Source organism: Magallana gigas, chromosome 8 (assembly GCF_963853765.1).
Source record: "Magallana gigas chromosome 8, xbMagGiga1.1, whole genome shotgun sequence".
Classification (NCBI taxonomy): Eukaryota; Metazoa; Mollusca; class Bivalvia; order Ostreida; family Ostreidae; genus Magallana; species Magallana gigas.
Window position 1 is genome coordinate 661,599 of NC_088860.1, and position 23,333 is coordinate 684,931.

A 23,333-nucleotide genomic window follows, 5' to 3' on the forward strand; every position below is an offset into this window, starting at 1 on the left:
CAGAACTTAAGACTACACCCACAGATAACGAATCACTTCAATTCCAGGGTGAATCATGTTTCTACATTTAAGATGTCAATCAATACCTTGTTGAGGAAATCTCGGATTTTGTCAGCGTCCATTGCGTCGTAGATGTGCCACAGCGCCCCGGGAACCTCATTGGTCTCCCGCACACGTTTCTTGGTCATGGTGTCGCAGCAGGCGTCGTCGATTGCCTTGATGGCCATGTTGATGTGTACCTGTTTTCCCCCGGGCCCGTCGGAGGGAATCCCCACGTACACCATACAATTGACAGCGTCTGAAACGTCCAAGTGAAGGTTGGTTGTTCCCTCACTGGGGTACTTGGCAGACCCTGTAAATAATAACAAACTTATTCAGAAAAACCTGCTATAACCTAGAGAAACAATCAGCCATGTTGTGTAAGGTTTCTATCATTGTACAGAGATAAAATGTCTACGTACCATATGCATTGTACATCTTTGGACCCAGATCGGGTCTCACTAAGAAGTCCGGTAATCGCGAGGCCAGGTTGAGTTTGCCATGGCGATGAGTGTACTCAGGTAGTGGAAGCGCCTGCATGAGATCATCAAAGTGGTTGGGCATGAGATCACTGAAGTCATCCCCTGGGGGCCAGTCCTTAAGTTTCAGAAGCATTGGTTCTCCATCATCATCTAGAAGCCTGTCCCTTAGGCGCTCGAACCCCTCCCAGAACACGGACATGGGGTGACCGATGATCACCACTCCAGACATGGTATTAACCACATCGTTCTTCTCCTTGCCAAATGTCTTACCAAACGAGGTGGGGTGCCACAGATTGCGGTTCAGGAGTTTGTCCACCCCGGACACAATAACGGGCTGACCTCTCTTCCACTGCTCCTGGAAGATCCTAAAGTTCCCTTTGTGTTTGGGATCGTGGAGTCTGAGCAGACGGCCGTCACACAGCCAGGAGTGGGGAACGTCAGGATACATCACGCTGGTCTCCGTCAGATTGTGAACTAGAATCGGAGTGTCGCGCGTCAACATGCTGCTGTGTCCCATACGAGGAATGTAATGCATCAGCCGGATGGGCTGGCTGTTCTCGTCCCTAGGTAACTGTTTCTCCACCACGGACTGGATGATATCATCCAGCGTGCTGCTGCTGGACTTGGGTTTGGACTTCTTGTTGTTGTTTTCCGACTTGACTTTGCCGGCCGTCTTGGTCAACAGTTCCCTGAGGGTGGAGCAGCTGGCAGGGTTCTTCTTCTCGTTATCCCCATCCCCCGCATTGCTTCCACCACCGCAGGGAGACACCGGCTCAGTGATGGGGTTGTAAGACTTGCCGAACTTGTCAATGTTCTTGCCGAACGGTGACTCGCTGCGATCTCGACTGGTCTCCGAGTCCATAGAGGCAACATCTGCCAGCAGGTTGAGCGGGGAAGAGCTGTTGGGGTTGTACTTGATGTTGCCGTTGATCGAGTCCTTCTTGCCCTTGAACAATTTGTGATCCTCAGCGATGCCATTCATCAGTTTTTTGCTTTTGTTGTTGGACAAGTGGTTGATCGCCTGCTGTACATATTGCTGAAAAATTAAGAAATCTTATTTTTATTTTTTGCAAAAGCGAAAAAATTCAAAGTTCACAACAAAACAAAACAGGTTATATGTATAATTTGGAACAGCTGGTGTCTGATTGTAAGCTCTGTTTATTAACTTCTTTTTTCCTCTCTCTCTGAAACATTCATATTTCCCGTTTATTTTGCTGCTAATTCAATATAAGATATTGATTCTATCTTGAGTTTTTGCCCAGTGGCTGGCAAGTTCAGACAGCTCTTAGGCATTCCTTTCATTCTGGGCAGCATTCAGAGAATGATGTAATATTGCTTTCACATTGGCCTCAATAGCTTTCAAGAATTCTTCTCAAAAAAGAAAATGAAAAGAGAATTTCAACAAGAGGTTATTTGTTCTGGCAGCTAGGGGCGAGATAAAGGGATTCTGGATCCCCGTTTTATCCTGTAGTTCTGATGATTTAAGCTTGTTCTGACAACAGCTGCTGAGTGTTTACAGCATGTAATGACATCATTGATTGTAACATCATTAACTTGCCCAGAGTCTGTCTATTTATTACTCCATTTGAGAGTGTGACCGTTATAGACAAACTCATCAAAAGAAGTGACACAAAAATTGATGATCTAGAATCAATATTGCAATAAATGATGAAATCTGATAAATGCCTGCTCATAAACATCTTTATATGAGGTTTCCTTTAAATAGGTAACAATAGTTATTATTGATTTGATAATTTCTATAGAACAGAAACAACTTAAAGCAACGTCAATTTCCTCCTATTTTAAGATTGAGGGGACACAAGGATAATAACACTGGGAAAACTTGATACATGGAACCTCTCCTAATTCCCTACTTTGAGCCTAGTTCTGTGTATCTTCCATAATTCCCTGCTCTGAGCCTATTTCTGTGTTTACCTGATTGAGCCCATTCTTCTGCACTAGCTTGGAGTTGGACTGGGCACATGAACACTTGCAGGGGATGTTCCACTTCCTCTTCATGTCGTGGATCAGCTTGCCCACTTCCCACAGGGCGTCGCCAGGGATGATCTGGGTCAGCATCAGTTTGTCGGGCTCGTGCTGCTGTCGGTTAGCGCTACAGGTCAGCCAGTCCCTCTGTTCCTCTTGCTGTACCCCGTTGTAGGGGTCGTTCTCCTCCCCCTCCCCCTCACCGCTGCTGTCGTTCTGGAGGGCGCGGAGGCGGACCTTGTAACAGTCCAGACACACCACAAAGCCACACTTGTGACACACCCAGTGCATGTTGAACAGCGTCGTATCACAGACGTCACACATCTCGCGCACCCCGGTCACTGCTCGCTTCCACGCAATTTTGGCTGAAATGATACAAAGGATATTACTGCAAACTGTAACCTAGAGAATGAGGAAAGAACTCGGGTCTGTGGATATTGTTGTATAGGGTTTGGTCACTTTATTTAGTGTCTGAGGACAACTTTGTTTACATTGGACTTACCTTCGTCCCCGGCCAGGCTCTTGGACTCTCTCTCCTGTTGAACCAGTTCACAGAATTTATCACCCACTCTGGCCACAATGTACTTAGCAGTGTCTATGTCTATCTTTGGCTCCATGACTGGGATGTTGGGTAGCCAGGGGTCAATGTCGTCATTGATGGCGTCCGACAGCTCGGAGAATCCGTCAATCATCAGGAAACCCCGCTGACTGTAGCGCAACCTGTGACAGACAAACAGACAATCAGTCAACAATTATATGGACACAAACAGACAAAGTTAGTACACTACAACTGCACACTAGGGGACAAATAAAACAAATGGAATGCTTCTGATTTATTAATGTGGACCCCCCATTCCCCTTGATATTTCCTAAACCATGGCACAAACAAAGCAAAATGCTACAAATGTACTCATTTCTAATTATATTCACAGGAATTTATGATTTCAGCCCACACTGTAATTGACAGAGTTTTTCCCATTAGATACAGAGAGGATGCACTTTAGAAACAAGTGCTACATCTGGAGAGGCTCATCACTCTGTTGGCAAGTTGTTGCCGGGATGAAGCATGTAAACATTCAGCTTTCTCCAGCTCAGATCCACACCTGCTGTGTGCCAAGTTTGGAGAACATTAACTCAGCTAAACCAACAAGTGCATCAAGTTAAGTTTTTAATAAAAAAAAAGAAAATGCCTTCATGTTTTTTTAATAGAGGACTGATAATAGATCACTTGGACCATAAATCATCTCAAAACACATTTAATGGAGTAACAGGAAACCCTTCTGTTTGCTTTGCAACTTTGTTCCCTGTTTTTACAAATTGCTGGAGTGAATTTTCTCTTGCTCTAATGATCATGTAGCAGTTTGCCTTTGCATGGAACCCATTAATTAAGTCCATGGCCACAAGGGAAATCTATTACAGCGACTCGGCGAGATCTGTGTGATCAGGTTCTGAATGCACCAACACTACACAGGCCACCCTTTTTATCAATAGCAACAACAAAGAGCCTTTTATTGCAGAAATATTAGCCCCAGTATTTTGTTATTTTTTTCTCCAGACAGGACTCTATAAACTGCTGTTTGAGATAACCATCTTGACCTATGAGCCTGTCACTTGTTTTTTATTTTCAGACATATTCTCGGCTGACTGGCCACATAAATTTACAGAAAATGTCAAAATAGAAATCATTCTACAGAGGGAAAAAATCCCTTGCTAATATTCGAGAATTTGAACTTCAATCACCCCCCCCCCCTCCCTAGGATTCAGAAAATAAAGCTAATAATCCCACTATCTAGTGAAGTAGACTTGAAAAAAAACCCACCCAGCATCAGAAACCACTGGGAACCCTTGTCAAGATGATAAATGAATAATATCAGTTTCTTCCAAGCCTGGAGTGTTTTCCCTGAATTCTTTTCCCCATGATAACAGTTTTTGTTGGGTTGGAATTTCTACAACTTGCGAACAATAAATAGTATCTTATCACTCTGTTCCCTTAGCCAGCCTCCTCTCTCCTGCACACAGCCAGCTATTTTTACAAGTATTGTTGGCAAAGATTTCCTCGCTCAATAAGAGCCAGATGTCCTGCATATTTAAAAGGCTAATTTTGTTCAGAGAAACAAAGAGAATGCTATTGTTGACCCATTCCAGCAGGGAAACAAAGCTCTGGGGGTGAGTGCACCTCCTGAGGGCAGATGCAGGGAAGATGTAGGCCTCAATGAACAGCTCAATACAACAACAGCAGCATCAGAAATATTTCATTGATTATTAAGTCAAAACATGAAATATGTTCCAACATTCTCCCTGACAAAAAATTGCCTTCTCCAAGAAATCAACTAAGCAGGTTGTCGATAACAGTGTACAAAAGCTACCTTCTGAAGGCGTAGAATCGACAGAAGATGTTGGGGAGCTTCTTGCTGCGCTGAGTTGGAGTCATCTTACACTCCCGACACTTCATCAGTTTGGGGGTGACCTCGCTGCACGAATCGTCCTGGAGGAACGACTCTCCCGTCTTCTTCAGCAGTGACACGGGTGGCTTGTTGTAGGAGGAGCTCCCTGTGTACATGAGCAAAAAATGTGATGAATACTTTAAGTATACAATGGAAAAAAATTCTGTTTTACTATCAGGGCTCTATTCTATGACTAAATAAGTAGCATCTGTGACTTATACATGTACTAGTTAATAATAGTTTTACTCTAAGTGTTAAGTGGACAAAAAAAAGCAATTACATGAAATTGTAATAGTACAATAACAAAGGTCATGTACAGATATTTTGTAACTGTGTATGACAGTGACCAATGATTTCCCGTACTGACCTGCCGGTTGTGTGTGAGTGGTTGGTACTGTGGGGGTGGGGGTTGCTGGAGGGGACCCCGGGGATGTGGAAGACTCGGGCTTGGGGGGTGCCTCCTTGGGTTTCTTCACTTTCTTTGTCTTTGCTGCGGCCATACTTTCAGCAGACTTTTCTGTTTTCTCTTTCTTCACCTCTGGATTGTCCACCTCCATGGGTTCAGGACTTGCCGGCCTGGCCTTCGGAGCTTCTTTAGGTTTTTCCTTTTTCCCTGATGTCGTATTTGTATTCTCTTTCTTGACTGGTTTCTCTTCCTCTGCGTTTTCTTTGCCCTTTAAAAAAAAGGAAGATAAATATTGCTTGAGTTCTATGGCTGTCCTCTGAGTGCACCAGAAACTCCTGTTTTATTCATTACATTCACCCACTGGGAAAAGGCACAGTCTAAAATAAACTTGTGGAGGAAGTACAGAGTTGGAGCAGAGAGAAAATCAATAATGGCCTCCCCCTGCATCCCTGTTATCTACAAAGGAATCTGAGCCTAACCAAAGAAAATGTCAACCTCCTGATCAGTAGCATTTAGCTAATTCTACATATATATATGCTTCTTAATAATTTTTCAAAAACACTGAAAATAGAAAGATCATTCTTATATCACCCACATATTTCTCAAAAGCAATGTAAACATCAGATATTTAACAATACACATGGGGTCCATGGTATTGACCTACTTTCTGGACACCAGTGTGATTACGTAGTCTATTGTTTAATGTTCACTGTTGTTTAAAAGATTTAGAGCAGCTCAACAACATAATCCACTCACAAACACTGGATATAGGAATATAATTGGTTAATCAAAGCTCTTCTCTCTCTCTCCTCTCTCCTCTCTCTCTCTCTCTCTCTCTCTCTCTCTCTCTCTCTCTCTTTGACTGGTCCTCCCAGTGATACCTGTGCTGGTGGCTTACCTTGACACTCTTTGTGCCCTCTTTAGCCCCCTCCTTCTTTTTAACAGGTTTCTTTTTGGGAGGGTTTGGGGGTGGGGGACTGTTGTCATCACTGTCAGCTTTGGATTTCTTGTTACTGGGCTGAGCCTTCTTAGTCTGAACTTTCCTCTTCTGAGATGAATCACTCACCTAGGTAACATAATAAACACATTCAGTGCAAGGCCAAAAGATATACAAGATCATCAAATATAAAAAGAATTAAACACCATTATCAGGCCTGAAAGGAGCAGATATATGACTATGCAAAGTGATTCAAAGAATGATGTTTGGGAAATTTGTCTTTTCAGTGTTATGTAATAAGAAAGAAATCTTATATCAAATCATGGATTAATCATTCCATTCATCATCCAAACAGAACATTACGTTAACACCAAATCTCTTTGTGCTTAGGTCTGTGTACAAGGTTAGCAAGCTTTGAACTCAGTACTTCATCATGTCTAAGTATATTTCACTGAAACTCAGTACTGACCTGCTGTGACTCGGTCTCGGAGGCCGAGGTGGTCGACTCGTCGTCCTTGTCCTTCCCGCTGAGATTGCCGTTAGGGAGCTTGTACGCACTGACCGGAGACTTGGTCCCCGGCTCCTTCTTGGGTGAGATGTTGGTCAGGTTGACGTAACAGTTTTTGAGCTTGTCCTCGGCCTTGGGGGACAGGTCTGCCTCAGTGGACGGCGACCCTGGCTCGACCTTCACCTCTGATTTGTCCTCGTCAGAATGACGTTGGAGCCACGCTTTCTTGAGTTTTGGGTGATTAGCTGCTTTGCCTTGAGAGTGGGGGTGAGAGACATGGGGTGGGGGGCTGGGAGCACTGAGGGTATCACTGTCCGTGTCATTTATCTGACCATTTGCCACACGGGTAATTGTGTCAATAAGATTAGAATTGCTGTTGGACCTCATAAGACTATTGGACTCCTCACCAGTTGGCTGGGAGGTGGGGTTTGACTTCTGCTGTTTGGGTGGTGGGGGAGCAAGAGTCTTTTTGTGATCCGTTAAGTCAGCGTCTTGATAAAATGCATTCTGCACAGCATTCTCTACGAAGGACTTAAAACTGTCCATAAATCCCGAGGTGCCAGAGGTGGGAATGGAGGTCGAGGCAGATGAGAGCAGCATGGAGACTGCAGATGAGGCTGATGAGGTGACAGATGTTTGACTGTTTGTGGTGGTGTAAGGGGAGGGGTTTGTCATTATCTGGGGGGTAGTGACAGGCACACCACCCCCCACACTAGAATTACTGCCCCCCGCATCCCCTTTCTGGCGCTTGCGGTTGCTGCTTTCTTTGCCGGGCTTGCGTTTGACTCCCTGTTGCCCTGTGATAGACTGGGTGTTGTGGGACGAGGTAGGAGCCATGCTCTGAGTGGTGGTCAACAGACCGTGACTGTTGCCATGGTGATGTTCTGCTGCTGGGTTGACACTGTTCTGAGAGTAGATGGGGTTGGGTACGAGACCTTGTTGTATGAGGCTACAGCTGTAATCAACCGATCCTGGGGGTAAGGACACGGGAGGTTGAGCGATGGCTGCAGACATGTATGGAACGTTACTGCCTGCCGATGACACGGGGGACTTAGAATGGGGGCTGGAGCGAGGCTTACTCTCACCTTTATGATAGTTCACTGGTTGATGCATCACCGCCGTGTTCAACTGATGCGGACTGGCCACACGGAGCGGGCTCTGAGTTCTGTGTCCAATATGTTTTGATTCCGTGGATCTAAATGCTGATAACGCCGAGACCTGCAGCCCCGAGGAGGAGGAGGAGGAGGAGGATGATAGGTCGATGGACTGGTCCTGATGGGGACTGCCGTGGTGACGACTGGGTGTGTGGGCCGGCTTTGGTTGCCGTGGAGACTGAGAAGACATGTGATGGCTGTGGTGAGAGTGTGCTGGTCGCGGACTAGTGGAGACGTCTTTGTTACGGTGATTGACGATCACTGAACTATGACTGTCCTTGATGAGGGGTGGGGGAGCAGACGACATCTGACTAGCCATGTTTGCTGCGTGGGCTAGACTTTGTTTTGAAGAGTCTATGTTAAGTTTTTCCTCCTTCTTGTCCAGCCCGTGGAGATGGAGCTGGTCGGGGGAGATGTAGGCCAGTCTGAACGGCTGGTAACCGTACAGGTTAAAGTTGGGCTTCTCCTGTTTCACTGAGCCGGACGGCACGGAGCTGTTGGGGGGACCAGCCTTATATGCCTCACTCTTTGGGAGCTTCTCCATCTTCATCTCCGACTTCTGGAGCTGTTCGTATGCTTTCTGGTGTTCATACGTCTGCTTGTAGAACTTCTCCATCTCTGGATAGATTTCCTGCTGCCTTTTCATCATCTGTTCTCTTTCCTGGAAAATTTTAATAAACAATAAGCTAGATTAAAATTAAGTAGTGTCATTTAGGAACTAGTTTATTATCGAGTTCCATATATCTAGACATAATGACTGTCAAGTGTCTCTTAAAGATTATTAAAAAAAAGTGAGGAAAAGCAATTACTAATGAGAACTAGTTATAGGCTTGTTTTTTTCACTATGCACCTAATTAAATCCATTGTATGTGTGGAAAGATAAAAACTAGGGTAATTACATGTAAATTACAATTGATCTTATATTGTACTAAACAATGAATGGAACTTATTAAATCATACAAGTCTTCTACTGGTTTTGGCTGCATGTTTAATTAGCAGATGTAGTTTGGCAAAAGTAGCCCCTGATAAAACAAACAATCAGAATCAAACCAAGAGTTTCATCATATTAGTAACACTTAACATAAACAATCGCATGGGAGTGATGGGACAGACTTGATAATAAAATTCTCATTAAGGCACTTCACGTCACTGGGTATTCCTGGTGACAGTGGATTATGACACAGCCAGAATCTCTGACTTTGACAACACAATCCAATTCTCTGGTTAATAATCTCCCCAACAACAAAGTGAGAAGCAAGGCAAGGCGATATTTAGTCAAACAGTCAACCATTAGATGCAGTCTTCACACCACCCAACCCAGCACAGCACACCAACAGTAAGCACATAAAAGCCCCCCTCCTGTCTTCCCAGCACCTGGTCCCCTCCCCCTAGTCCCTGACAGGCGAGGCATGGTGGCCCTCCCCCAACAGTAACACAGTGCAGCATCCCTACCACTCTAGGAAGCAGTGCTGGATTAGCTAATCTCACTGACCTGTTTGTCATCAATGCTGGGTTTACTACTTTCCTCGGGTTTAGTGGGGGGTCCAGACTTAGCTGTCCTTATTGCAACAGAAGGAACCGCCCAACCTCCGCCCCGGACACCCTATCAAAGGAGTTGACACGGTTATCCCGGACCCACTGACTGGGCACACACCAGTACCCTGTAGCCTCACCCTCATCTCAACCAATGGATTACACACATCTCTCTTATCTCAACCAATGAGATACACACATATCTCTTATCTCAACCAATGGATTACACACAAATCTCGTATCTCAATCAATGGATTACACACATCTCTCGTTACTCTCTCATTACCATCTCACATTATAATTTAAATTCAAATGTCCAACAAAGATGACAGACATGTTCATCTAATTCAATTTCAAACACATCAAGATCTTCCTGACTCTTTCTTTATTACATGACCCAGAAAAATAAACCCTCTCCGCAATTTCTCACCTCTTTGCGGAGCGAGCGGGCGAAGTGGTCATCGACGGCGGCCAGGGTGTCGGCCGACTCCTTCAGGATCCTCTCTCGCTCCTTCTTCTGCTCGCGCTCATGTTCCATCCTCTTCCATTCTTCTCTCTCCTTCCTCTCTCGCTCCTGTCTCTCCTTCTCCATTCTTTCCTTTTCTGCTCGTTCTCTTATCGCCTGTTCCCTCTCCCGCTCCATTTTGTCTCTTTCAACACGTTCCCTGAAATGAAGACAATTCATAAAGTTTATTTACCTTAAAGAATACAAAACAAAGAAATAAAAAACAACAAAATAAATAGGAGAAACAGGTATAAGTTACTATGTAACTCATTAATGGGTTAAAACATGGTATACAAATTTAGAACCCAATTCTGTTTCCCCTTTAGTTTTCCTGTCTTCTTTTAAAATTGGAAAAGATAGATTGATCACATGAATGGGAGCACAACTCATTTATAAAACTGTTTCTGGGTCTTTGTATTCAGAAAATGCTGTGATGTGTTTATGATTGGTTTGATTTGAGAACTTGACCCTACTTAGAGGTTAATTAAACAACAAACATGTTTAATCATCAGACAGACCCTGATTATATAATTGCATCAATGGAAAACTTCCTGCTGTTGATCAAGTGAACACTTCTCATGTATCAAAGTTTTCAAATTTCTACTTTTGAGATGTTCCCTGCTGGAGGTGTAATACAAAAAGGTGTCCCTAACTACCAGCTTTTGAGACGTTCCCTGTTAACACATGATTAATAGATAGGTAGGCTATCAAGGTTCACGAGCTCTGATCAAACACAAGTACAAAGCCATTATACAAAAATATCAATAGCTATTTAAAAACACGATCTGCTTAGTCAATATAAAATTCTATAGGCCGTAAATTAAAGCCCTGCTGTAAGGTACACAAATTACTTTCTGCCAAATAAGGAGATGTCATGTTGGTGTGTGCGGCCCTGGGGGATTGTATTACAATGGCTGGTCACCCTCCACTGCCCAGCTCTGTATACACAAGTCACCCCTACGTGCCCTGCGCATGCTCTACACACCATTAATGTCATGATCTAGCCTTTTTATTCTTACATCTGCCTTGAATCTCAAGTAGCCCTTGCTTTTATTTCCTGAACATATGTACGATTCATTTACCACCTACAGTCAATCCATTACTTTGACTCTCAGAAGATCGCTTTCCTCTCTGGAAGATACATGCTGGGCTGAGTTTGGGAGCAGAGTTCTAGAACTCTTCCACCTCTTGTGAGTCAAAATAAAAGTTCCCTGATAGATATCACAGATCATGACTACACATCTCGCAATCAGTCATATCATGGTCTGAACACTTCCTGATGAACCCACTCTCTGATCATCAATACATTTTGTGTACATCACTTTACACAGACAATTTGATAAGTCTAAACAGGATACAAACACTAGACATTACACAGACTTGCATTGTTGATCTCTCTATTTTTCTCTCTCTCTGTACAGTGACACCTACCTCTCTATGCGTTCCTGCCTCTCCCTCTCTAGCTGCCTGTCCCGTTCCATGCGCTCTTTCTCCATCCGGTCCATCCTCTCCCTCTCCATGCGTTCTCTCTCGATAATCTCCCGTTCCTTGGAGAACAAGTGTCCCAACAAGTCCTCCCTGTTCTTGGGCAGCAGGTACTGAGGGGGGATGGGGATCGAGGGGTAGGTCTTCTGCCAGAGGTGCTCTAACTGGGGCATGGTCAGGTTGGCAGGGTAACCCCCTCTGTTGAGCAGGAGCTGGTACTGCATGGAGGCCAGCTGTTGGTGCTGAAGGGCCGCTAGTTGGTTAGGGTCCATCTGAGCCAGGGAGGGGTGAAGACCCAGAGAAGCTGCCCCCAAGGCAGCAGTCAGGTGATGGGGAGGGTACTGGAGGGAGGGGATCACATGATTGGGGATGGGATGGGAGGGGTAGGAGGTGGTAGAAGGAATGGAGGGGGTGGGGGTGGCAGCTGAAGGGATGGGAGTATGAACATTGGCATAGGATGGTTTCTTGTGGCTCCCTAACATCCCATGAACGTTACTGTGAACTGGATTTTTTCTCATGAGTTCTGGGTCCCTATAGGGATTTACGGGTTCACTTCTGTCAATTATCAATGGACTAGACGATGGACTGTTTTTCTGAGATGATTTGAGATCATCGAGTCGAGATGCTGGTCTTCTGTCCTCACTTAATCCTGAGTTAGAGTGTTCACTTGCTCGCGAACTAGATCGCAGGTCTTCATGATTTAAACTGTTGGACAGGGAGTTACATCCAGAAATATTATCACTGATATTATTATTATTTCGAAGCTCCTTGCCTTGTTCATGTGTAAAAACATCGGATGTGAGATAGCTACCTTTTGGCGAGACAGATTTATTGGGTGAATTGGATTTCCCCTCCTCTTGGATGGAACCAGCACTTTCGGTGCGTGAAAGTTTAGCGATTTGATCTGTCACCGAGCGATTGACATCAATGTTGGCATTAATAGGAGCCGGCGATTTTTCGGAAGAGGAATTGCTAGCTAACAACCTCTGTTTCATAAAGTGCATATTATCTTCTATAATGGCTTCCTCAGACGTGGTCTCCTGAGTGTTAGGGCATTCCCCCGCAGACTGATTATCACAGACGGAACTTGCTACACTACCGGAGTCCTCCGAGATATCGGGAGAGCCCGGGACACCTTCATGATGGGACGATGATGAATCACAGGAAGGGGAGTCCTTTTTTTTAAGTCGACTTGGACGTGACTTTGTGCATTGTTTAGATTGGGTTTCCGGATTTGAATTTTTACAGGATCGCTTGGGTGTAGTTTTATCCTTGGGGATCTTGCTGTCACTAGAAGAGTCTTTTTTCACCGATTTGTTTTCTGATTTTGATTTGGATGGATCTGTTGCTGCCTTGCTTTGATCGGGTTTGTCTGATTTACTGTCTGATTTCACTCGCTTCTCCACTGAACGACAACTCTTTGACGAACTTGTTTCTGTCGAGTCATTTGAATTCTCCGAGAAATCAGCAGGTTTCCGTTTTCTGTCTTTTGCAGACACAGACTTCCCTGCTTTTGGTTTTTCTGAAATTTACAAGAAAATAAATAAGATTAGGATAAAGACATATCAAATTAAACCAATGTTTTATTATCTATGATAGAAGACCCCTCCCACCTCACAATTCCCAGACTTCAGTGGTTTGTCATTTAAAACCAGTGTGTTATTTGGTATTCAATTCTCTGCTCTATGTAGACCCATTGGGAGAGTCTTAATCAATAGTATTTATTTGTGTAAATCCCTCACTGGGCTCCTGCCAAGCTGTAGGAAAGGGATTTTTTCTTTTGAGGGAGAAAAGTCAATACTCTGTGATAGACTTGACTGCCATTGTATGCACTGAGTTGTGTCTGAACAAAGTAACTGTCCTTTAAACTCCTGTCATTTTGTAATAGATTTTCTTTTAATGACATCAAGGCCCGATCCTGTTGAAGCCTGCGTACAGGTTTACTTTCACCACCTAACAATTCAGTGAACATAAACTCGGTCTTGGCTGAAATGAGAACTCTTATCCGATTAACAATTCATAATGTGAACAGGGGATTATTAAATGGCACTCGCAGAAAGCCATTCCATTTACTGTGCCCTGGACTCTAGACGGTTATTATAGGAATGCTGGTCTATTATTGATAACTGCTGATTACAATCTGGGATCAGATGATGGTTCTACCAGACTTCACACACATACACCTATATCAACCGTTCAGCCATCAATCACACACTATCAGTTCAATCAATGTACAACTTGTTCGGGAATATTTAACCGGGACCATTGAATCTATAAATATTAATAACAGATTTCTGATCAGAAATTGTATATCAATTCAGGTATATTAAATAACGATTGTCTGGCGGGTCCTGAGGCATTACATAGAACAACAATGGAGGGCGTATAAACGGGCACTGCTATTTCCACAGCCACGTTACACCACTAATAGAGCCACGATACACCACTGATACAGCAATACAGATATACACCAATACAGACAGGTCAGCCAGATTTCCTCTGCATTAGATCAAAGAGTCTAGTGCTCTGATTTCCTGCCAACTGCTGGAAATCCCTGTGTAACAACTACACAATTAAACAAAGCGTTTCCTTGAGCGGGTCCTGGTACAAACATGCACCAGGCTGACTGAGGACATGTAGCTGTGTTATACAGGCAGGCTGTATCAGTGTTATAAATGTCTGGCAACACTCTCTGGGAACGGCTCTCCCGGGGAGTGAAATCTACTGACAGAAGAGCTCATTATCAACCGTATCTCGGTGGAATACACAATGAGAAAGCTGGCAGATTGAAGTATCTTGTGAACAGTGTCTCTATAGCTTTATTATCTTTGTGACCTAGAATTTATCAACTGTTTGTTGATTTGTCACTGGCAAAACCACTAACCCTTAACCCCGACCCTCACCATACACACATTACTCTGACCCTCACCATACACACATTACTCTTCTCTAGCGGTGAGGCATCGATTTCTGTCTCGGAACAGTCTAATCTTACAATCAATTCTATATACCATCTTGTGAAATAAAGATCGACAAAAAAATAGATTAGTCAACTCGCACGCTATCATAACATTTGATTTTATGTTATTATGTAGCTACAACGAATGATTAAATACCTTGACTAGTCTTAAATCAATCCATTTTGATGACTTTTCAAGAGGTTAAAGAATCCCAGGAATAATTTCTACACAATGCTAATCCTGCACAAGGTCTGGGCAGCTGTCACTGGGCCAGCCATCTTGTCTGAATAAAACAGGCTTGCCCATGCAAATCTCCCATCCACTTGTCATTATAAATGCTAAACATGTGTGAATCAGACTTTCAGGTAACCAGAGCTGAGCCTGTTCATGGATTTGTCAAAACATCTGCGTGTTACCTAGGCCCTGTTATTCAGGACAATAGGCGGGTCCAAAGGTCACTGATTAGGCCCCCTCTATCAAATCATACCATACTACCCCCCCCCCCTTTTAGTATTTCAAATAAAATTACACAATGAATTATATAAACAATCAGTCAACACACAAAATAAACAAATGATGTTTACCTCTCTCTGGTTCCTGCTCCGTCGATTTAGAAGATAATTCCTTCTGTTTCACTTTGTTATTCCGCACAGAGGAATTCTTCTCGGTGTTGGATGAAGGTTGTTTTGATGTAGGATTTCTTGTCTGAAAAGTAAGAGAATTAATTTAAGAAGAATGAGGCGAATATACCACTGGCGTAAATGACGCACTGAGCGTACATATTCGACTGACAAAAATAGCCGAGTAACAAGGCCGGGCGTAATCTATCATCTGGTAAAACCACAGTGAACCCTGCTAGTGGTGTTGGCATGGGATCAATTACCGTGACTGTGCCGGCAGTTAAGTGTGTACAAATCTAGGCATAGTTGTCAGTACTCCGCCAATAACACCCCACACACTACACTCCAGTACACCAGATGTCGGGGATCAGTCAGGGAGCACAAGGTCACGCAAATGTCAAACCCAGTTTTCAACATTCCACGTAAACAGTCCTCATAATGCTCATACCAATCAGAATGGATGGCTCCTCTCTCTCTGCTCAATTCATGCCGCTGCGTACGCTACTACATCTGTCGTCAATCCCTCGGTCGAAGTGATAATGAGGCGGCAGGATCACAAAGGATGTTTCACAAGGAGAGAGAGAGATGTTTCCTATCCACTGAATCCACTGAATCAGCCAATCGTTAACAGTTTGTACAGAATTGTGTTCCTCACTGAAGGTTCTAACACTGCACAGTTCAACAAGTCAATCAATAGCCAGTATGCTCACCTCAAACAAGTTTAGGGCCGCGGACAATGAGCACATTCCTCCTACAGCCCAGGTAACAGGACTGACCTATTTTCAACAGTTGACTGCTCCCCCAATAAGATAAGCACAAACAACTTTTGAATTCTAACAGTTTGAAATTTAATCTGCTGTATTCATCGACCCTTTAAACACTCTTTATCATGCAAATATAAACTGCCTAGAGCTATTCTGCAAACCCTATGTTTGATAAGGCAGATAAGGGACCATCTCAAGACATGGCTCGTCATATAATGTGGAATTTATAGGCAGTAGAACTGCAGACATTAACACAAGCATTAAATCTCCCACTGTAAGGGGCAATGACTAAACACATCAGGAATTAATCAGGTACATTTCAGGGGCAAAGTACACATTCATTTATCTGAAGTTTAAACAGTTCTATTTTTACATATCTTGATATCTTATTTGATTTTCATGAGCAATTTACATTGATGTTAAATGATAACAAATTCAAAAATCCCATCCCCTGGAAATTAGTTATTCTATCACTTTAATTGTGTCACATAAGAAATTCTAAGCAGGAACAGCTTTACACCTGGAAAGATTTACACCTTTGTCAGAGGTCTGGGCAATTAAGCCGCCATTTACAGGTACTTGCAAAGAGAGGCTTTAATCACCGACGTTACCTGTCACTATCAGTCATGTGGTCATGTTATACACTTAGTCCCACGGGCTACGGCCAGGACACTGCTGTTCATGCCCCCAATAACTCCACCATTATTGTTGTCCCGGCTAGCTAGGGGAGCTAGCTCTGTGGCCGTGGTATGAAACCTCAGAGTTGTGGCCAATCAATTGGGTGTCCAAAGCAAAGATGAAATAAACAATGATAACCCCCTCTTACCCTGACCTAAATGGCTGATCTTGGGCAGTGTCTTATCTAGCACTGGCCGTTACAGCTCTAAATAGATGTTACAGCACTGTACAAACTGTACAACCCACAGCCTACAACAGATGTGTCACCTAGCTGTCCCAGGGTCACAGCGAATATTCATGTTATGCACCATGTAATTGATGTGGGATTTTTAATTGTAAACCTTTGCTCTGGGCGAGACATTATAGCTGGCAATGAATCGAGATAGAATCTCTTACCTCTACCTTTCTGCTGGAGAGTTCAGAGTTTACACCATCAGATCAAGAAGTTCGATACTTTCCCCATATAAACACAGAGTACTGTCACATCCTGAGCTAATTATATTAACAGCTAGAACATGAAGCATGCATGTACTTAACACCAGGAATATAAATAAGGCTATTAATTCTGAGGCGCGTTATTACGCGGCTGACTGGCCACAGAACGGGGCCACGGTTCCTATTTAATCAATGTGTCATTGTAAAGTCTTTTGTCGTCATTCACACAAAAACACCAAGCGCTATCAAATATTAAAATACATGCAGCATTTAAATCGTCTGCCACGCATTTGAATTCTTTATACAGATTCAATAAAGGCGAGATATTGTTCGAGTCAATATGGGTGTTTTTTCTCCTGTATTTAAATTAAAGTCTCTTATTTACCTATAGGCAGTTCACCTAAATGTAAACACTGTGTCATAAAATTTTAATAGCGGAGCATGTGGTATCAGATGTTAACATATTTTCCGCATATTACACTTAACAGGCACAGAGGAGCGCAAAAGATGACTCATCTCCTTTTCATATGCACTTAAAAAAGCTGTTGTGTTTTACAGAATTTCTGACTACTCTCTCTAATGACCTGGGAGAGTGTTAGTATCATTTTGACTATACAAGTACTAATGTCTGGGAGTACAGAGGCTATAAATAGAACAGCAGCTGTAGGGGTTCACAGGCTGTAACACAATAAATCTATCTGTGGGATCAGAATTCCCGGCTGTTAGCTGTATAACACAGTTGCTGGAGCGAGGGTTGATTCATGACTTTCACAGGCCTCTGGGTCTAAAGGCGAGTCAGCCTGACAAATCAGCCGAACAATAAAAGCAGCACCAAAATAAGGAGGAACTATCCCAGTGTCGGAGAACTAGGTTAATGGTATGCCTGGCTTGACCTTGGGAGGGGGTACAGGGGGGCTCTCTCTCTCTCTCTCTCTCCATACATCTGTTTACCTCTGTTCCTCCCATTAGGTGGTGTAAGATTACATCAGAATCATTAATCATCTTACAGGACCGAATGTCAAAATAAACAGACTTCACACGTGTTGGTATCAAGGGGAAATCCAACTCCCTACAGTGGGCCCCAAACTCAAGTGATCCTAATGTGCCATGGTGTCGACTAGCTTATTGCCAGAGTGCTTACCCCCCCCCCCCCCCAACCTTCCAAAACCACACACCTCTATTTTTGTTCTCTCTCTCTCTTTTGAACCCCCTATTTATTTTGACCTTCAAATTTGACATTGGGTTAAACAGCCCACCCTATTCATTTCTGCCCATTTCCTTTTCTTGTTTCCAATCTTTAACTTCTAATGCAAAAACTACCACAGAACTGTTTTTTCTATAGATAAATAAAGACTTACTGTAATAGCCTGCTGCTCTTTGTTGGTCTGTCTCGTCCTCCGCGGTCCAATTCCAACTTCTACTCCACGTAAGATTGAGTCAACCACTAAAACACAAAAAAAAAATCCAGAATCAACGAACTTTTCAAATTGCTGAAGAAAATGCCGGCAACAGACGAATAAACTGTTCCGACCTGCACTGACTAGGGAAGTATGCTATCAAAGGCATACGCTAGGGCTGTAATCAATATGAGTCATGCAAACAAGCTTTCAAAACCGGATGAAAATAGCTGAGTGGTGTGCGGTAACCTCATTCATTAAACAATGCAATTTGATTATCAGAACACTGGAGTCCATTTAACTGTACCTAAGTGCTGTCACAAGGAGTGGAGATACAATGGCAATTCACATTGATCTCGCTTTTGTCCCCGCTTAAATGTCTCGCTACACGGCCACCAACTAATCGTCTGGGAGCAGAGATTTAAAATTCTTTCACAATTATACAGATCAGACAATCACAAGAATCAGGTCAAACACACACACAGCTTTTTCACTGTTTGGAGAAAAGAAATCTTTCCGCACAAAAATATTTCCAAGTCATTAAACCTAGATAAATATCTGAGGAGGAAACACGTTCACTGAAGGCTCTGACTGTAAGACCTGTTGAATCAATAGCAGTAAACTCTCCTCCAGTCTACAATGTGGCTGGCCGCTTGATAGTGTCGTTATCTGCTGCTAACTGTGATTGCACATGCTCAGCATAGCCCGCCCCTCAGTGTAATGCTTGTTTGCTATGGACAGATGATAATTTGATGACTGCCTCTAGGGCTTAGCCAAAAGGTGAAGGTCAAACCACACAAAGAAAAACAAGATGGCTACCTAAGGCCTTTTTTCAGATCATGCCTATGTGTTCTCGATCACAATTTTTAATTAATGAGGCACTGCATGATAGATGAGTTTGTATATCATTACTGTGAGGAATATTTCCCATTTTTAAATGTCATGTGTTAGACATAGCACACTTCAATGATCCTTTCCCTCCTTTTCCCTTTTTTACTCCATTTCCTTCTGAGCTATTTTTAAGTACCATGAGCTTTAATGACTATATACTGGTTGTTAAAATAGGTGCATAATAAAAGAGAAACATCTTTAATTAGTGGAAAAATCTTCTCTGATAAGCTTCTACAGAATTAACCAATGCACTGCTCAAAGAAAATCAAAGAACTAAGGGGTGAATATTTTATGACTATAGAATGCTTATGAAAGAGAGAAAGTCTGCGGACTCCATTGATGACAGTCTGGTGGCTGACATCTCCGTCGATTAGCACTTCTGTTCCGATCCGTCATCTGCCATTAAATCTCCTGATCCGTATTGATTTTTTCCTTTGTGACATTCTTGGCTTCATTAAAAACCTGCCTTTAGAGTTCCATCCAAACAGTGTACCGTAGATACATAGATATTCAGCCATTGATTCCGATTCACGACTCTGTTGACGGAATCAATACCAGGCTCTGCGTCTGATGAATTTCTATCGGCTGGAATTCCCTCTATGGCTTTGAGACAAGATCGTTTTTCGATATTGCAGTCACAAGGGATCAGGGCGAATGTAATTAAATTGGGTTATATTCCATCGCAAATAAAAGAAACGCTGTCCTTTGTTGAACCCGAACAAAATACATGGAGCCCTGCAGTAGCATCAGTTAATGCAGAGAGATGGTGTAGCAGACTCAGAGACTGATAGAACGGTTGCTGTCTGAAGAAACAGGACCCCCAATCCCAGAGCAAAGCCAACTCAGAATCGAAGCACTCAATCGCCGCAAAGATTACAACTTACACTGATTCTGCAACTGCGTTCTTGCAAAAAATGGCAAATAATTTTTTAACCACCTTTTTAAAAACATATACAAAACATTAAATCAATCTAATTAACGTTACGACTATGTAAGCATTTAGAATGAGGACAGGGGATGAGATCGTACAGACATCAATCTTGTAGCTCTCTGTTAAGGGACATGTGTTGCACGCACTGGGATAAGATTAATAGTTCATACAGACACAAGATGTTTTAACCATACACTGATTTCTGGGAGACCCTGGGATTATAACATTTACTATAATTACAGGCATCGATCCCTAGGTGTTTCCTTTCTTAAACTGCAAAAGCAAAAGTGATCTGAAAGTGACACTATGTGTAGCAAAGACAAGTAATAATCCCTTAACTTTACCATTGAAACTACAGACAAGCTAATCCCATATAGAACTGAATATATTAATACATGAATATTTACCAATTACCAATTAAGGGCCCTCAAGGACTACAGACACCCTGTTCTCCCATCAAACACTAACCAACTGCAGACCCTGATGTTTTCCAAGACGTTTTCGGTAATACATATATGATCATATGATCAAAAGATAAACCCAAAGTCTGCCATATTTGGAACAGATTTAAAAAACAAATTACAGAATGTGGCTTATACGCTTGTTTCAATGCTTCATACATGAAAATATATATTCACCTTTTAAAAAGGTGTTTAAATCTCGATCTTTTAATCAGGTGTCTCTTGGGCTTGTAAATTTCCATGCTTTTGTTTGAGCTTCCTTCCACCATAGAGAAGCTAACAGCACCCAAATCTCAACTAATGAAACACTTAATTCTTTCTCTCCTCTCTCTCTTCTCTTCCTCTTACTCAAATATTAATTAAAACGAGTTTTGACAAATCAAATATCTGAGCTGGGTGGCTAGGTATATATCTTGAGGGTTTGTTGTCTGGGTTTTAATGGCTGGAGAGATGGTGGTGATAAACTGTGGATCAAATACACAGAGAGGAGATAAGATCAGCTACTACTCCATGCCTTACAGGGGGATCCATGTCACCCGGACCTGACCACAGCTGTTGGAACATCCTCCACATGTAAACCCTGTAAATTCTGTACATACAAGTAAACCCTATTGTTTGTATTACAGGTATAACACACTAACATCCTATCCCTGGTATATCTTGCCATATGTATGAGATCTATTGCAGACCAGTTATCCCTACACCACGTCTTCATCTCTACCTCCTGTATCAGATTGATGACATGTAAACATTGATTGAAATTTAATTTTAAAAAAAAAACACACCAAAAAAACTAACCACCAAAATTAACCACATAACCGTCAACAAAGAAGAGAAATCAATTAAATAAAACACAACACACTCTCCCCCCAAAACAAACAAAAACTAACCCCAAACCACAAAACTCTCCATGTATAATTCATACTTTGAGTGTTTTCCTCATGATAAATGTCCTCATTAACATTGAGGGTAATAAGGCTGATGTCAGCTCACTAGAATTGTCTAAATAGCTGACTGATATACAGTGAGGTGTTTACGGAGGAGATAGCGGAGAGAGTGACCACATTCCTGGCCTGGAGTGGCCACCTAGGATCTTGTTATCAGGGCTAATGGGACCGGCTTAACACAGAGAGACCTGTATTTGTGGGGACTCCTACTTATGTCAAGATAAAGGACATGGGACCAGAATACTTGGATACAAGTGACCCGCTTGTAAACACGAGGAGGTACTATGTAATACACAGTAGTAATCTACACCAACACTGTAATACTGTATGCACTGACAACACTGTAATACTGTATGCACTGACAACACTGTAATACTATATACACTGACAACTCAATATTTCTCCCCACTAAACAAATATGATACCTTGGGTGTCTGTATTTATAGTAACTGATAGTTATTTAAAAGGCACCAACCAAAGTATAACACTGTCCACCCAGATCAAGGATAGGCTAACAACTGTAGGCATGCTGGTGAGGTCTGTTTATATACTGTAACAGATATTTGAAGGCAACAAAGTATAACATTTCACTCTCTGAGACTCCAAGAGAAAGTAAAGGATTGGTCTCCAAATGTTGGGGAGTTATGGAGGTTTGTTTATCCCTGATCAAAGACAGAGAGGTGGAGAAAAGGGAGATTTACCGCACTCAAAGGACCGAACAAATCACTGCAGAGATAAAGGGGAATTTGTTTATTGACATACACCAAACACAGCATTCAGACATGGCTGACACAGGAGAGTAGGGACAGCTTATCACTGGCCCTGATTCATCAGTGGCTGAGCCTGTAGCAGTAACCTTCAAAGTCTGACCTAGGGGACAGCACACTGTATAAAGCTACATACAAATGTTCAGAGGGAACTCCAAGTTAGCCAACTCTGGTTCAAGCTCTCACTGCACAGAAACCAGGGAATGTTTCTTTGTTCTCAGCCCTGGCACGCTGTTTGAGTGGTATTAGTGCAAATCACTCTAACTGGCAGAATCTGGAAGTATGCCCGCCGAAAACAGGCAGGAATGTTGTAATGCTTTCTCTCCTACAAGTAGCTTGTGCATGTTAATTCTGTAACACCATAAACCATAACTCCCCCCTTGTCTGTATCCTGACTTTGTACGACTGTGTGTAACAGTATACATGTGTGTATTGTTGTTTCCTTAACCCCCCTGAACCCCCGTGTTATTTCAATATCTGCTGGTACTGTGAAAATATTATACCCCACCCACTCAGTGTCAGCTTAAAAGCAAAAATTACGTAATTCTGCCATTTTCACTAGTCAATAAATATTTGGGTCAGGAAACAGGAAGCTGCCTTGGATCTTTTGACACCGGAGTGAATTATCTCCAGCTGATAGCGGCTCATTTAATCGATGGCCACCGTATTAATGCCGTGATTCACCTTATGGATTTCCAATTCATCATCCGACATTGGAGGAATAAAGAAATCAACACAATCCCTGACTGAAGTCTAACAAATGTCTCAGATTGATATTCTCCATTTTAAACAATTTCATAATATTCAAGTAATACACATGTAGATGACCTTGTAAGTGTTTAAGGTCTGACTCCCAGACCAAAGGATCAGAGCAATCTCTCTCCGTACACTCCACGACAGAGGGGTGACCCAGATAACACTATCATACACAATAGGTGAGTGCAAATATTTACATAATCAGATACAAAAGGAGAACATTTAATATGCAAATAGAAGGAAATCA

The 23,333-nt window shown here is 42.7% G+C and overlaps 1 protein-coding gene across 2 annotated transcripts in view; it reads right to left on the reverse strand.

Annotated features, from left to right (window-relative positions):
- LOC105339941 (probable JmjC domain-containing histone demethylation protein 2C) overlaps positions 1-23,333 on the reverse strand; it is a 51,784-nt gene that overhangs the window by 4,164 nt on the left and 24,287 nt on the right. Inside the window, exons 6-18 of one of the 2 annotated variants that reach the window (XM_034472036.2) lie at positions 18,295-18,380; positions 15,024-15,144; positions 11,426-13,001; positions 9,920-10,154; positions 9,449-9,559; positions 6,764-8,617; positions 6,256-6,423; positions 5,319-5,625; positions 4,874-5,057; positions 3,010-3,227; positions 2,457-2,872; positions 462-1,557; positions 87-352 (exon numbers count right to left, since the gene is read on the reverse strand). In XM_034472036.2, the coding sequence (XP_034327927.2) occupies positions 87-352; positions 462-1,557; positions 2,457-2,872; positions 3,010-3,227; positions 4,874-5,057; positions 5,319-5,625; positions 6,256-6,423; positions 6,764-8,617; positions 9,449-9,559; positions 9,920-10,154; positions 11,426-13,001; positions 15,024-15,144; positions 18,295-18,380 (6,638 nt within the window). The remainder of the gene's footprint in view (positions 1-86; positions 353-461; positions 1,558-2,456; positions 2,873-3,009; positions 3,228-4,873; positions 5,058-5,318; positions 5,626-6,255; positions 6,424-6,763; positions 8,618-9,448; positions 9,560-9,919; positions 10,155-11,425; positions 13,002-15,023; positions 15,145-18,294; positions 18,381-23,333) is intronic. The other variant, XM_034472037.2, reaches the window with a different exon arrangement.